This window comes from Haliaeetus leucocephalus, unplaced genomic scaffold (genome assembly GCF_000737465.1).
Source record: "Haliaeetus leucocephalus isolate CR32 unplaced genomic scaffold, Haliaeetus_leucocephalus-4.0 Scaffold262, whole genome shotgun sequence".
Lineage (NCBI taxonomy): Eukaryota > Metazoa > Chordata > Aves > Accipitriformes > Accipitridae > Haliaeetus > Haliaeetus leucocephalus.
The window spans coordinates 4,148,615-4,164,916 of NW_010972698.1; the positions used below are offsets into that span (position 1 = coordinate 4,148,615).

Genomic DNA, 16,302 nt, shown 5'->3' on the forward strand with positions numbered 1-16,302 from the left:
CAAAACATATTCTAATGTCTCTGGAAACAAATCACCCTTCATCGAAAAGGAATCCCACAGGAGGAATGGTCTGGTGCACCCAAATCATGTACTGGTACTGCCTGTCCTCTTCGGCAGGTCAAAATGCACACACAGGACCAGTTCCCGCTGTCAGCAAATGATGAAAAAGTGGAAGACTTCACCACAGCAATTTGATTTTCAGAGCACACAATGCCCAACTCTACCCTCTGATATTAATAAAAGGCAATTGGGTATCTGCCGATATAATTTGGCTTCTGGGGGCAGAATGTTTGCAAGAAGCCTGTTATGATAAATATTTCATGTTAGACTGGAAAAAGCAAATATTAAAGCAAAAAACATTTTTTCCTGGCTCTTCCCTTCTTCCATGTAACAAGACACCATCATGGACAATCTGTGTAAATAATACATTTGAGAGTCCATTATCTGAGCCATATGCATATTTATGTTGGTTTTGTTGCATATTTTAGAACAATTGTTCATAGGTTTAAAGCTAAGAGTAAAACAAGAGTAGACAAATCTACTACAGCAGAAATAATCAGTAAATTGGTTACTCTTTTGTTATTTTTAAATACTAGGAAAAATCCATGCTAAAATTTAGCATAACAAACAAGAAAGAGAGAAAATTCCTCAAGTTCAGTAATATAAATATTTTCAGAAGGCCACCACACATTTCTCTTATGCCCTTTTCCTCAAAATGTTTCCACTTTTAACAACAGAAAAACAAGAAAAAAACTGCATAAAAAATGCTGATATCAGATGTAGCAACTGCACAACTGTAGACTCAGAAAATGGAATTTAGTCAATTCCTGTATTCAGTAAACCTCAACAAAATGTTAGTGTTTTGCCAACTGGCCTCACTTTCAGTTGTAAACACTCCTCACAGAATGGAAAGTCAGAAGACTTCACATTAATATTCACGTTTATTTCTGGTAATGCCAAATTATTTCAGGACGATAGTACCTTTTTTTTGAGTATGCAGTACTAAAGACAACCTATGAAATATTAAACATCCTGCTAAATTAAAATGTATGTTCAAATGAAGCAAATGAAATGCAATGTTTTGACGTTTCTGAAGCAAAGTTTGAAAATGAAAGCCAACTCATTTCTTAAAATTTTCCCACTAACATTTCTGTTGAACTCAACGTGTTTTGATTCGAGTGAAACTGTCTTCAAACACCATGTTGTTCAGTAAGTGGCTGCTAACCAATTCTCACAAATCACCTCCATAAGTACACTAATTCCTCTTAACCAGAATCCCAAGACGCTTTACAAAAACAAGGACTGCCTCCATTTTAATAGCTACAGTGACAAGGAGAGCTCCATTTCCAGCAAATTCATGTATTTTCGAGCAATGATGAGAGGCGGAGGCAAGAATAAAAGCTAGATCTCCCGAACCGCAGCTGCCTGCGTCTACCCCTCTCTTACCTTTATGAAAAAGTGTATTTCTTATACCATGGGAGCACCTAAAAGCACTGCCACAGACCACATGCTAGCTGTTACATATTAGCTAATAACATTACTTGTGCAGGGCACTGAAAAGGCCGCAGTTTGCTACAAAATATGTCTTCTGGATTGTTCACTCCATAAGATCTCAGGAGTCACTAAAGTTTTGTGTTTTCATGGGGAGGAAGAAGGGGGTGGGGAAGAAATGACCTTTGAAAAGGTGCTTCTAAAGCAAATCTTTAAAACCTTTCAAGAGCCCCACAAAGTCAGTAGGTTACAAGGGCAGGCTTATAACACACAAGGGCTTTAAAAATAAAAAAGTATACTACAAACAGCTGAAAAATAGTTTCTTCTTTAATTTTATTCCCAAGATCCATATTCACAGATCTGCGCAGGCCAAGAAAATTACTGCTGGCCAGCAGCCTGAGAACAGCTGAATACCAGACAGGAGAAGCACAATTTTTATCACATTAATGGATTTTGCAATTGAAACTGGACATTACAATTTACAATTACTTACTGGAAATTTCATTACGATGGGACAAGGGGCTGACCTGCACCTGCATCTACGGACTGAGCAAGCTGGCTGACCCCAGCTGACAGTGCAAACTGGCTTTTAAACTCCATTTCCCCACAAAGACCTTGGAAGGGCAGGATCAACCCTTGTCCCACCAGATTTTGCTCCTGTCCATCCCGAAAAGCTGTGCTACCACCAGACCCGGCCGCGCTCGCCTTTAAAGCCAGCAGAAAAATCACGGCTGGGCCAAACACTGCTCTCCTCCAGAGCACCGGAGCTGCGATGCTCCCGAAAAACTCCCAGCAGCGCTGTCACAGAGCCCCTCGCGAATCCACGGGGCACGGGGAGACGTCACGAGATGTGCTCTGGAGGAGCTCTTCCCAGCAGCAAGCACAAGGACCATCGGGGTCAGCCTCTGTTGCTTGCGGGGTAATTTCAGAGAGCATGGAAGAGGAGCCGCGGGGATTGCCCGCGGCAGCCGACCGTGCCAGGGTAGAGCTGTGGGAACGTCCGTCGTGTTTTCAGCGCTTCTCATCCCCAGTGCTCGAAGTCTCGCTGCCCGACCTGGCAGACTTCTGGGCAACCTTTGCGCAGACGTAAATCAGCGTGTGGTTTGCAGGACAGCAAGTTACCAAGCTCACAACTTCATCCGAATAACAAACAAAAACAATTCTTTAATGCTATTTACTTCTGTTTGCTCCAGAAAAGCAACAGAACAAAGGGCTTGCTGCTGCCAGAAGTTAGCTCCAGTCCTGTCCCAAGCGTTGCCCTAAGCTCAAGTACCAAGCACATAACGAAACCTTTCTTGCACAAGCATGGTAGTGCTTTTAACTGCTCCCAGATGGCCTTCACAGGGCAAAAGTTACATCTCTACGGCTACAAATCAGCAGCTGCTAATACAATTGCTTCTTACAGTGTCATTTCACGACGTGCCTGCTCTCACACAAGTCAGACTGACCAGGAGTTAATGCAAGCTCACCTCTGTAGCAAAGGTACTTAACTGCAGGCAGAACGAACCATAGATGGATTTTGCAGTTCAAGCAAACGTACATCCATTCTACCTAGAGGAGGAAACCCCAGAGAGCCTGATCAGGGACTGGGGAAGACAGAAGAAGGTGAGGGTGGGGAAGTCGGTGGTAGGATGGAGTTCTGCCAAGCCTGAGCTCGCGGTCGCAGCGCCAACCAAGGCGGCAGACACCCTAGCAGGAGATTTCAGAGCTCAGGTTGCTGAAGTGAAACAGGAGCTGAAGCGAACAGCTTTGCAAGAGTCCCACCATGCACAATCACTGGTCTGTGCACGCTGGAAATGCTCCGCTACGTCCAACCCGTGGAAAATATTGATCCGGTACAGACCTCGGCAGGAGAATTTGCCTCTTTGTGGACTGACATGTCTGCTGCTGGATTTTACAGTGACACCTACAACAAAGCACTACTGCTACAGGATTACTGGAGACCCCACTCAACGCACCAGTAAAAAGCCTCCTTCAGAACAGGACCACAATTTAGATTTCTCAAACACAGCCCACGAACTCTCTTTTGGTCCCTAAGCTCTCATCCTGCAGGACTTAACTATTCAGCTCAACATAACGAGCTTGTTGTATACTCGAAGAGCAAACTATAAAGCACTATTACAGATGATTCTTACACAAAAATATAGGATCCTCAGGCATAAACTAATTCAAATACATTCTTATGAAAAAACACCTGAAGACTGGGCATGAAACTTAAGAGAAATTTACTGCTGGTCAAGACAAGGATGATGTCTTGTCTATGCAGACAATGGCAAAGGACACACTCCACACAGTTCTTTAGACCAATTCATCACACTGTCAAGTTTAAAGCACCAAATGCTGGATAAGTCCATGAAATACACATAACAATAATTAAAAAAAACCCACACAACCAGGCTATCAATATTTTTAGGAAACCAGCTGATACATTCTTTTTATTATGCTTTACTGGCTATAGCCCAGAAGTACTAAAGAGGGACTTTGAAAAAATGTACATACATCCTTCAGGTCATTAAAACAGACCTAGAAAGTACCATTCACATGGAGTTATAGGAGAGAATCGGAGATGTGGAGGTAAGGTCATGTGTGCTTGCAAGGCACTAAAGTTCGGCGATTCATTCAGAAAAAGGTACAGGTACTAAAGCTAACCTGCAATGGGAGTCATCTCAAACACATATAAATAACACAGCAAATTTTCTGCTGTTTAAAATTAAGTAATAACCTATCATTCATTCATTAAGTCCAATAGCTCACTGCATGTCTGGGAGGTTTTCTGGAGTGCAGATAGACAATTTCTTACAAGCTTTACGCCAACCCCACTGATTTATTTTGAAGGAGAGATAACATATACCATTAAATACTTCTGAGTAGGTCAGATATTGTAAAACTCAGGCATGCAAAGTACTGGTCACTCTGATACATATCTTCATGTAGGCATGATTCTGGATGCTGCTGAGCAGTCAGGAGTATTGAAATCAAATGTCACCAGTGAAGTGCTTAAAGTGTAGCAAAGTGCTCAAGTGGGGAATTAAGAGCATGAACTATTTCCTACTGTGCTCACATTATCACCAGTGCATTTTTAGCATGTTCTCTTACCTTCAAAATAGCATGGCCCAGTACCAACATCTGAAGCGTTATGCAACATGAACTCAAAATCCCACCAGTTTAGGATGAAAATGCACTGCACTCTCCCATATGGACATTCAGGTCCAAAACACAGAGGAGCTGGATGTGGCAGGCCTGCCAACAAATTATTTGCAAGGATTTCACTACTCTCTAATGGCTGATATGGCACATCTAATTATTGTACATTGCTCTGCTCAGTCAAAGAGCCTTTATTGTATAGAAGCACTCCACAGCTGAGAGGTTTTTTCACATCCTTACTCTTCTATTTTTGATAAACTAGTCCTACACTTAAGAATCTTAATTGAATTCCTCTGAAATATTCACTAACTAGAACCAGGACTTCACAATTTGCTAATTAATTTCGCATGTATGATCCATTATTTGAAATTCCAGTGCTGAATATAGTTTGGCATTGCCATGCAAATAAGCAGGGAAGCCAACATTAAACCAAAAAAAAAAACCCCAAAAACCCACAAACCAAACCACACACTATGAAAAAAAAATGCTCCTGGCTCTGGCTCTGACAACTAGATACACACAATACACTACCTATCTTTTATATATATTTTTTTTAATATCTATATTTTGCAAATAAAAGTCATTCCCCCTACTTTTTTTTGTATTCTCCAAATCAGTCATTCACCATCTAGTAGGCTGGATTGATAGTAGATATGTTCAGCTCACTGAGATTCACATGTCCTGTACTCAGATCAAGATTGGAAAACATACCGTCCTGCTTTCTGTTGAAACAGGGCCTTAAGTCAGGTTACCCAAGACAACGTCAAACAGCCTTGGATATTTCCAGCAAGGGTGACTCCACCACCACCCTGGGAAACCCGCTCCAGTGTTGACTCATTCTCACAGTAAAGAATTTTTTTCTTACATCCAGATGGAAACTCCCCTGAGTAACCTGCGCCTGCTTCCCCTTGTCCTGTGCATCCCTGTACTTGCGTCTTCTGTACAAACCATCGTTGAAGCACTTGAAGAGTGTGACTAGATTGCCCTCAGCCTTCTCTTCCCTAGGTTGAAAAAAATCCAATTCCTTCAGTCTTTCCTTCCTCACGCGTAAAGTTCTCCAACCCCCTAAATGTTTTGGTGGCCCTCTGTGGGACCCTCTCCAGTTTCCCAACGTCTCTCTGGAACTGGGGGAGCAAAGATGGGACACAGCATTCCCAGTGTGGCCTCATAACAAGAGCAGGGGACGTAATCGCATCCCATAATTTGCTTGCTACACTCTTGGTGACGCAGCCCAAGACACAGTTTGCCCTCGTCACTGCGAGGGTGCACCAAGACCTCCACATCCTTTCTGACGGAGGGGGAAAAGGACCAACACGGGGGTGTGGAAGCTTTAAGAAAAGCATGCAGACATGTATCAGAGTGTATTTAGGAGTTGCAGGCGACTGAGAGAAGAGGAAGAAACACATCTAGCAGTATGCGAACTTCACCGGTGTTACTGAAAATCAGAGGCATGAAGAAGTTAAATATTGAAACACCAAACTACGCCTCTCTAGTGTATTAATGATATTACAGCCGTTTACGCTAAGCTTTCAAAGGCAATCCGTCCATAAGCATCATAGCATTTCAGACCTTTATTACAATGGCAGCAGGACATATTAAGCTCAGACTTATTCCTGAAAGAGATTCCTGTTGCCAGGATTAGCAATCTCCATTATTTGTTTGCGCTACTGAACCGAGGGTCTACACAATGAGTTGTTGACTCCATCCAGTACAGTGCAGCAATACTTCTTTATACACTGCTGCGTACAATAATTAACTAGTTTTTCATGTGGACAAGATAATCAGCTACGCTACTAAAAACCCAAATAAAGAAAATGAATAGACAAACAAGCATTTCTACCAACTGCTAGCAAAACAGAAAGTAGCATTTTGTCATTTCTATAAAGAACAACTGATTTCCCTACTTGACTCATCAAAATCTCAGTGCCTTGAAGGCTGTGACTGGCTTGAAAACTGTAACTGACCACAAATGATAACAAAATACCCCAAGACAACGTGGCATTTTTAACGTCTCTGCAGCAGTCTGGAGACTCTGAAATTGCATTTCAGCCCCGAGAGCCATTCTTCAGAAGGCAGCTACTTCTGACCCACCCCAGGAAGGGATGAAGTTTTCAGCTTATACATGTTCACCTTCAGGATTGCACTGAACATAACTCTAATGTTTCTCACATTTAACCTACCAGTAACTGCCCAAGGTGCTACCACCAATTAAGGTTTTCAGTACAGCCCACAGACTTTAACACTTCGTAACTTAGCATGGTTTTGTGATTCTTTTCACGCAGTACCAAGTCTCAAAAAACCCATGTTGCTTCCCCTCCCGCCCCTCCCAACTTGGTCTCAATTACTTCAGCCAGTTATTCAATGAAATTAACTATGAAGAACTTAGCAGACTTTCAAATTGTTTAAGATAAACTGAAAAGTCCTATTTATGCTTCACTGCACTCCTGCCACCGTACATCAACAGTAGAGTAACTCATAACTCATGTCAACAATTGAAGCATGATTCAATGCCAAGAAGCAGCTGTATTTAAAATTAAAAAAACAACCAAAAACACTTCCTTACTCAGACCTGCTTCCTTTTTGTGCCCAGAGTCTTATGTGACTACACAGAAATAAAAATATCAGCTGTGCAGAGCCACTACGGGTACGGTTGCTTCCACCCTCAGCTAAGCCTCAGCAACAGCACTGCTCCGTCTTCATCGGTTGCATTACCAGGAAGCCACTTCTTCTCTTTTGATTCTCACAGTCCCAAACCAGAGCACTTCTCTCCAGTTCCCTGTGCCCTCAGACTCCATTAAAGATACGACCATTTTGCACACACAGCAGCTGCAAATCTGTCACGGTTTACCATCAGCCTGCAAGATCATACTCCAAAAAACGTCAGCCCCTGGCACTCACCAGAGACACTGCCCTCTCACTCCCTAGGCCACTCAAAAATGCCAACCCCATTTTTGGGGAGAGGGCTAATCCACATCATTAAGACAAAGGAAGTGAAAAGCCCTAGTCAGGTGTCTCTCAGTATCAGAAAACAAGCAGATTGCACAGATGCTGCTGATGACCTCATTTGGCCCTTGAAAACTTTTTTAGAAGGATGAGGACTCTGAGCACAGCTGAATGAGTAGGATTAGGAGCAATTCCTCTTTATCTTGATAACTAAAAAACCAAAGCAGCTATAAACTCAGGGTCCCACAGTCTCTTCCAGAGCTCAAGAGCAACTGTCTGACCCAAACACTTCAAAAATGACACCCACTTCAGTTGCCCCGTGTGTCCCTTTCCCCATTCACCCATTAGAAAAATGACCCTGCACTGAAAATTAAACGATAGAAAATGCATTAACAGGCTCCTACTGAAGACATACCACTCATCAAAAAATATGAAACTAACAGCTGAAGTCTTTGCAAAAAAAGTATTTCACCCCCCCAAACGTAGAGTTTAGTTATTACTAAATGCACAAGCACAGACCAAGATAAAACTGTTCAATATCAAGGGTGATACATGATCACAATCCAGCTCTTCATAGCAATAGAGTCCAACCATGGAAGGAAAAGAAGGCACCCATATAATTGAACTTCTGGAGGTAACAGGAGTAGGCAAAGAATCATTCGGATCACAACGCTGTCAGGTCTCAACAGCCATACCCACATTGCAAGATGCAGCCTCAAGCACACTAAAGCAGTCCACACAGCCAGACGTTAGCTTCACAATGCTTGCAAAGGTACCCCCTTTAACAGCACACCGTGTCACAATAATGTAGCAACTACTAGCAAATAAAAAAAAGATGGCGTTCATAAATCTCCTAGATCGTTTTCCACGGTATTACTACCACCCCAAACAGCAGCCCAGGCAGCCTGCGAGAAGGGCTTCCAAGGCACCGCGGCAGCAGCTCAGGGAGGAAGCAAAACTCAAGAACTTGCGGGTGACACCTTCAACAATCTCGCTTCCTCCCAGACGGCACCGACAGTTACGCGATGCGAAATGTTGCTCTGCCCTGCCTGAAGGTCCTTACTGACCAACAGCTCTAAAAACCCACCGAAACGCCAGCCCTCATACTTTGGAGAGCAACCCCATGGCCCCTGTACAGTGTTTGTGGTTCCTGGCCTTTCCCAGGGAGATGGAGAACCCTTGCAAAAAACAGCGGGGGGGACGTTCAGAAGCTTCTCTTTCCCATATGCATTCAACAGAGATGGTGCAGAGACTGGACACAATCTGACCTTCAGCACGTCAAAGTTCAGGAAACGAAGGCATGAAAGAGCAAATACTCAAACTTCTCCAACCACCAGCAAATGCAGTACTTCCAACCACCTTCAGAGAAGGCTCTCTGCCACCACCTTCCATGACATTATTCAGAATCGCCTCTTACATAGTGCTGTTCTTCAGATTTCAGCTCCCGGAAGCCGGCAATTAACTGAAAAACTCATCTGTCATTTCAAGAGATAACAAAGCCTAAAGTCTCATGATTTCTCGGTACCATCTGATTTTTTAATATCTAATTCATACTTTCCAAAAGGCTGAAGTTGCCAGTACTGGCATATTTACGTCCTACTACTTCATAAGTTGTCAAAAAATCTGCTAGCTTTTAGTCAGTTATTATATGCAAATCCCAACTTTATAACATTTCTAGACAGCTCGAGCATTATCAGGGGTACAATTTATACCTCTTTCATTTCATTTAAAAAGACACTGAACTGGAACTGCTCTGGAATAATTCAGTATGAACAATACTCTCCTTCAATAAATCTGTTAAACATTGTTTTCCAAATCTAATCATGAATCCTCTAAATTTTATTTTCATTTTTATGGAGCTGCATATATTAAAACATACAGCCTTATGAATCATCTTCACAGCCAACCAAGCAATTTAGTAATCTTGGACATAGTTTATTTAGCCTGAAATAAGCTTTGCTTTGATTATGTGCAAACTACTATGTGTAGTTTCTGAATGTATGGAGGAATCTGACACCTCTGGAGAATAAAAATGTGCTCTAATGACACAAGTACATTATGTGGATAACTGAGATTACTTTATAGCTTAAATATTTACGATCACAAGCCTATACTAGGCAAACTACAAAATTATTTCAGCATTTCCTAATTCACTCCATCGGCCCTAGCATTGTATAGATCAAAGGACATATTACACAGCAGTGAAAAAGAAAAGCGAAGACCATAGCCTTACTTTTTACAGTCACTTCAGAAGGAGTTGCCCCATTGCAGCTGCCCTCCTTCAGACAAAACAGACATCTGCTCCGGTTGCAAGGCCAGTACCCGGAGGTACCACCTGAGCACATTCTGTTGGTGCTCAGCATCTTCTGCAGAGGTATTTCCAAACACACCGGAGCTTTGGGCTGCGTGAAAATTGTTCATGATGGAGACCAAGCTGCCTACCTGCGGTTTGGGGCATGCACTTCGTATCTGTCCACCCCACTGTCATCCTCCCGCAAAGAGCACCTCCATTCCCTGAGCGAGCCTCAGCGAAACACCCTACATTCAGCGATGGCAGGTATTTATACGCACAAAGCCTTTGTTACGGGTGTGCGTGCAGAGAGCCAGGGTTACACGCGGTCCGTGGCGGGATGCACGGGCACAAAGCTTCCCCTCAGCACCCTCAGCCCTGCAAGACCCCGTCTCTCAGAAGTTGCAGCTAGGCCAAGGGCAGAATGAGGCGAGATTCAAATCCCCCATTATCCAGAGCTGTCAGAGCCCGGTCTCTTGCGTGCTCAGTGGAGAGCAGCCTTTGGGTACAATTTTTGTCACTGTCAATATTTCTTTACACGTTTTGTCAACTAACATTCTAGTGAAGCACACAATAGCTCGAAACTTTTTCTTTTGCAGCAGAGAAGCGAACTATGTTGCTCTTTCCTGTTTCTGTCATGATTAAGCAGCTGATTCACTCTCAACACCCTTAAAAGATGACTAGATTGAAATTTTTTCTCTCCCAATATAAAATAAATCTAGGCATGAAAAGAAAGGCAACTATTTCAGAGGCCACCTGGGAGCTTTAGGGTCTTTTTACAGGTAGAAAACTCTGGGATTACACTGACAACAGCACCCCTGAATGTCTCCTGGCTTCTAATCTGTCCTTGTGAACCCCTGAGCCTCTATATTTAATTTAGTAGTCCTGACCTCAGATTCTGAATGACAATCTCGGAAGCAACACAGACTTAATCACAGCAACAAAGAGTTACACGAGAAAGATCCTGCTTCTGACATAAAAATAGATTAAAGAAAGTAGTATGGGAAAGCAGAAACTCCCCAGAACTGCTTCTGTAGAGGATTTCCCAGCATCTTTGAAAGAGCATCTATAGCTCTAGTTATATATCTATAGTTACCAAAACATAACATGCATTCAATGCACTGGAATTGGAGAAAGACAAACGGTCCTGGATATCTACATCGGGGCCCCCTTCTGCATTCTTCCTGCAATAGGGGATCAATGCAGAAAGAGCCCACACCAATACAAAGGCTTGTCGGCAGTGGGATCCGAGGGAGAAGACAGACGGGACAGCTTCCTCCAGGGCCGTGACTCTTCTGATGTACCTCCAAGGGCTCAGCAGCACGGCCTTTTCCTTCCTCTGTCTTCTTTCTCCAGATGGGAACACCACAGACTCCGTTCCCTGTTTTATCACGTCGATTCTCTCTTCTTAGCTCGTTCTTAGGAAAGGCTTCACACTGAAAGAACACTTTTCTAGGCTAGTTCTTACAACTAAAAGCGTGCATTGCATAGTGTACATAGCATGTTACGGCAGACAACGTTTAATTGCTGTAGTTTCTTGACTGGCAGTTCTGCTTTGATATCACAGTGACAAAGGTAATAACTGAAATCAAAAACTTCATAGCCTGCCTGCAGAGCACAGTTAATTGACACCTCTGTCTGGAAGAGTACTGCTGTGTTAGGCTCGGCCGAGCTCTCCACTTAATCCAGGCCAAATTTAGCCCTCACTGATGTTAATTTGTGCCAGCCACTTATTAAATAATTTTGAAAAAGAGAAAAAAACCACAGGACAGAAAACACAGGACAGAGGGAAGTCAGTACAAAAGCCAACACACTTATCTGACCTGTGGCACCAGAGAGACATGAAAACGGGACAGAAGGAAGCGGTACAGAATTTCACAGATGACACCATTTTGCATTACACAGAAAAGACAGCAAGATAAAACAGGCTATTGCAGGAGCAATATTGTCCACCTTCTTAAACGGTGCTCATTTCTGCTTTAGAAGAAACAGCTTTATTGAGAACAGCATCATAAATTAAAGAGGCATCCAAACCTTATAGACTTGTCCATATGTCCCATTTCCAACAACCTGCACCAGTTCAAATATTCCCGCAGGGTCCTGCAAAAAGCAGAAGGAATAACATTATTTGCAGCGAAGTAGCCACTTCATAATGGAGCGTAACTGTACACAATCAAAATGAAAACGTCTGTGGCACATCTCCTAATGTTCTGTATTACACACTAAAGGGGAAATAGCCACATAACAGTATAAGAAATGCATTAATATTAAAGTTTGCACTCAAGTTGCTCAAAAATCTATACACAAAACAACTCGGTGAAGATCTATAGCGTGGCAATATGGCAGATAGAACAAATAAATGGAGATGGGTGAAGAATACAAGAATTCAACTGATTCAGCTTAGCAGTAGAATAAGGAAAAAACTCCAGGCTTCCCAAGCCTTAAAACCCTGAATTAGCCTGGAGGCTGAGCTGCTGTCTTCTGCTACAAAACACTTCACACTAGCAATGTAACAAAGGAAAGAACCTAAATAATAGAATTGAAAAAATACTGTATAAGGCACCTGAGCCCAATTACCTTACAAAAGGGAAATGTACCATCCCAGGCAATCTTAACACTACAGGTAGGCCGAGAACGCTCAGTTGTCCCGCTTCGCAAATACAAGGTGAATTTGACTGATGTATTGAAGTCTTGGCTTTGAACCCAAACTAGATTGCTGTTCATTTACATGAAAGATTCACGTGTCAGGTGCTCAGCGTACCGTACCACACGAACCAACTTTTGTCCTACTGGTTTAGCACCAGTCGCTCTAAAACCAACCACTGCAGATGTCCTTCTCCAATAACGAGACGTTACAGCCTTTCAGGTATAGGAAGACCATCTTGTTGCAAGGCATGGGCAAGTGAACATTCGCTCCTGCATGACTGAGCACATTAAGAAATCTGTTGCTTCAGTTAAAACTCACTTGAGAGATTTACATAAAAACATTAAGAACTCAAGAGACCAGTTTCTTGGTTTCTGGCTGAGCCATTTATCAGTCCGCTCATTTCTTGGGATGATATCATTGAGAGATTTATATAAAATATTATTAACTCCATGTGTCAGTTTCACCACATCTGTTTCGGCAATCTGTCATGTCAGTTGATGACTATTGGTACTGCTGAGGGATATGATACAGAAAAACATCATCTCAGAAGTACAATTTCTATGACCCTGGTTGCAAAACATCCTTTTTTTAAGGGATCAAGCTACTTTCCACTCCACTTATATGTTAATTCTTTTAATATAAATAATGCTTTCTTCATATCTGATATGGAAATGTTTACTCAGCAAAATCCCGGTGGGAACATACAGGCTTTTTTCTGAGCAGATTCTGCCTTTACTGGCACAACTGTCATCATAAATGGCAATAGCTTTCACTGTCAGAGCAACATGGCACAGACTTCCACAACTGAAAGTACTAATGAGTTCATTTGGTTTTGCCTTTCAGTTAAATGAGTTTTAATCTTATACTTCCTGGATTGTCAACCTCACAAGACTTTTTTCTTTTTTTTTTAAACAAACTAATTAACAATGCATAAAGCAGATCAGATCACTAACTTCTGACATATGCACAGGCTGGTCTAGTCTGTGTCATTTCTTTTCTGTCTCTTGTTTTTAAGACAAGGTAGTAAGGCATGGCCTTCTAGACTTAAACCCCAATTCCAAAAGCCCTCACACAAAAGGAAATCAACGGGACCACTCGTGTCTGGAGCTAAGCACAGGCATAAGAACGCTTGCAACATTGGGATCTTTGTAAAGTGCTTTGCCTCCTTCTGATTTCTTCATTTTTCGTTTCCACTAGTCTCGGCTATAAACGAGCCATACATTTTGCTTCAGCCGAGCTAAAGTCAGCAATAATCCATCGCTGGTGCTAAAGCAACGGGTGGGTGGTACAAACCTCTGCTTCACGTGCGACCTTCCCACAGAGCTGTGCTGTGGGTCGCACGTGGTCGGTGCAGTAAAACGCACGGCAGCTCTCTGAGGAACTCTTCCAGACAACGGCCTCCGTGCGTGATACCTACTGTACTCTTCTGTGGGAAGCATGAGCAGCGCCCCACTTCCACACCTCTTCTGCAGAAAGTAGCACTGCTGAATTACGTGGTGTTCATACTGCGCAGAAACCTAGAGGAACCTAAACTGCATTTTCAACTCGGGAGTTTGCAGCTGTCCTCTCTTAAACGCGTGCTCTGCCCTCAGTCGTCTTCTCCAAACCTATTTATTATGCAAACATAATAATTTAATGTGCCTCAGAATCAGCTTCCCTCTCTCCCTCCAATCAATTTCATTCTGATTTAGCATCCTAATAGCTTGCTTCTAAAGGTTTCAGACACTCTAGGAAAAACCCAAACAATTACCTAAATAAATGTTAGCGTTAACTTTAATATAGCGAAAATCCTACCCTGTCCTTGCTAGCCAATTGAGCATTAACGTCTCAAGCCTCCGCAGCTCTGAGTGCAGCCAAAACACTTGGCCATCTCTCTTCTTTTAATCAGGACGCCGTAGTGAACCGAGCCTTGTTAAGAGTCATAAAGGATATTAATCTGGGCTCTGACTTTGGTCCTTGGATTGCCCTTCTTTGCTTGGATATCAGCACTGCATCGTTTGCTGGCATTCTTCACAATGGGCCAACTTCTTAATTATCTCGGAGTTAGGTATCATCTTTGATGTAGTGCTTCCTCTCAGCTACCATTTGAGCCCCGTGGTCCATCTAACCCTTCACCAGCCAACACCTGCCAAATTGCTAGGTTCACTTTGACAGATGCCAAAATCTTGGCCTGAACATTCATCACTTTAAGGTTAATTACTGTAATGCACTGTTCCATATGGTGGCCTTCTTGCTTTCCTGCAAGTCATCCGCAGACTACTCAAAAGGCAAGAGCAAGACTGCTGACCCAGAGGCACCCAGGCCACATCCATCTCCTCCGCCAGGCAGAATGAAAAACGACGCACGCAGCAAGGGCCCAACCGAAACGTGCTTTTCACAATCTCTGCAGCTAAACAAGATACAGGTGTCTGAAGCTCCCATTCTTCTCGAGGGCCTCCGCACCTCGGCATGTAACGCAGAGATCCCAGGCTGTTCAACCATCTGACCCCCCCTGACGAACCCAGGGCAGAAGCACCCCAACAAGACGCTCCGGCAACGTTCGGACACTACAGCCCGAACCACCTTTTTCCAGGAAAAGGGGAAAGCTGGACTTCCCGACCGCAGTGAGGTTGGCGGGAGCACAGCACCAGGCAGCTCCCACTGGCACTGGGAACACCCAACACCAGGCAAAGGTAAAGCTCCTGTCTACACAATTTCTACAGCCCAGCCTCACGCGCCTCCCATTTCCCGCTAAGCACAGACCCCAAACTAAGGCTGCTGACGTGCTGAAAAGGTGTCCTCTGAAAGGACACGTTTGTCCTCTCCCCCGTCAAGGCTGAAACTTGCGGTGCTTACAGCCCCTGGGAGGTTTCTGCACTGGGCAGGTTTTTTTGACACAAAGCCTGCCGTCTGGTTTGCAGCACTACTCTTTTTCGAACTTACACTGGTTTCTTACCATCTATTTAAGGAGAGAAGATTTATCTGCTGAAGCTCTAAAGAAGAACTTCCATTATTTTGTCTTACTCCCCTGAGCAAAGCCAGGTTAAACTTCTGCTTCCCTAGCCAGGAGCCTTGTGCCACCTTCACAAACTTTACTGTCTCGGCTGCCTTTCTTCTTTCTGCCTCTGGTCCGGAACACCCTCCTCACCACGCAATTATTGCAAAGGCTTCTTCCAGCCCCGTTTTTTTTCCCTGGTATTTTTAGAAAGTAGCTTGCTTTGGTTTCGCTGTCTGGGGCTGACTGCTTTTTTGCCACAATTGAACTCTTCCCTCTTCTTCTGCAGAGAGTGCTCCAGAAAAGGACTGCCTTGGTGGGACTGGGTTGATAGGTGGTCAGCGTCTATATAAGAAAAGCAAAGCGGAGCTAAGGGGCATCATGCACAACCCTGTTAACTGTTTGTGGATGTGAAAGTCTTAACAGTGTGGCTTTTGATGTGGCCAAAGTTTGGATTATGTTTTAGAACAACCTAAAAACACAAGAGCGTAATGATAAAAATTCACAGCAAACTAGGCGAATGCTGCCTTTTTTTAGCTTTGGGGAAAAAAAAAAAAAAAAGAAAAAAAAGGCGCCTAAACCTCAACAAAAACCCACAAAAGCCCAAACCCCACGCACGTATTTTCTTCCCCAGCAAATCCTCGTCTCTCAGTTGTTTTCTCTCCACAGCCTCCCAGCGTTCCCGTCGCCCTTCGGAACGCCAGGAGGAATTTTCGGCGGGGAACAAACCTCTCCCCCGAGTGCCGCGCACTCCCGGCGGGGCAGAGCAGCTCTCCCGTGGGCCGGTCTCGCCAGCGAAGGGATCGCGACCCC

The 16,302-nt window shown here is 43.5% G+C and overlaps 1 protein-coding gene across 1 annotated transcript in view; it reads right to left on the reverse strand.

Moving 5' to 3' along the window:
- Window positions 1–14,965, reverse strand: part of NRK (Nik related kinase) — a 105,131-nt gene extending 90,166 nt beyond the window's left edge. The window contains exons 1-2 of the mRNA XM_010569138.1: window positions 14,813–14,965; window positions 11,903–11,968 (exon numbers count right to left, since the gene is read on the reverse strand). Of these exons, the coding sequence (XP_010567440.1) occupies window positions 11,903–11,968; window positions 14,813–14,965 (219 nt within the window). The remainder of the gene's footprint in view (window positions 1–11,902; window positions 11,969–14,812) is intronic.
- Between the last annotated feature and the right edge of the window lie 1,337 nt (window positions 14,966–16,302).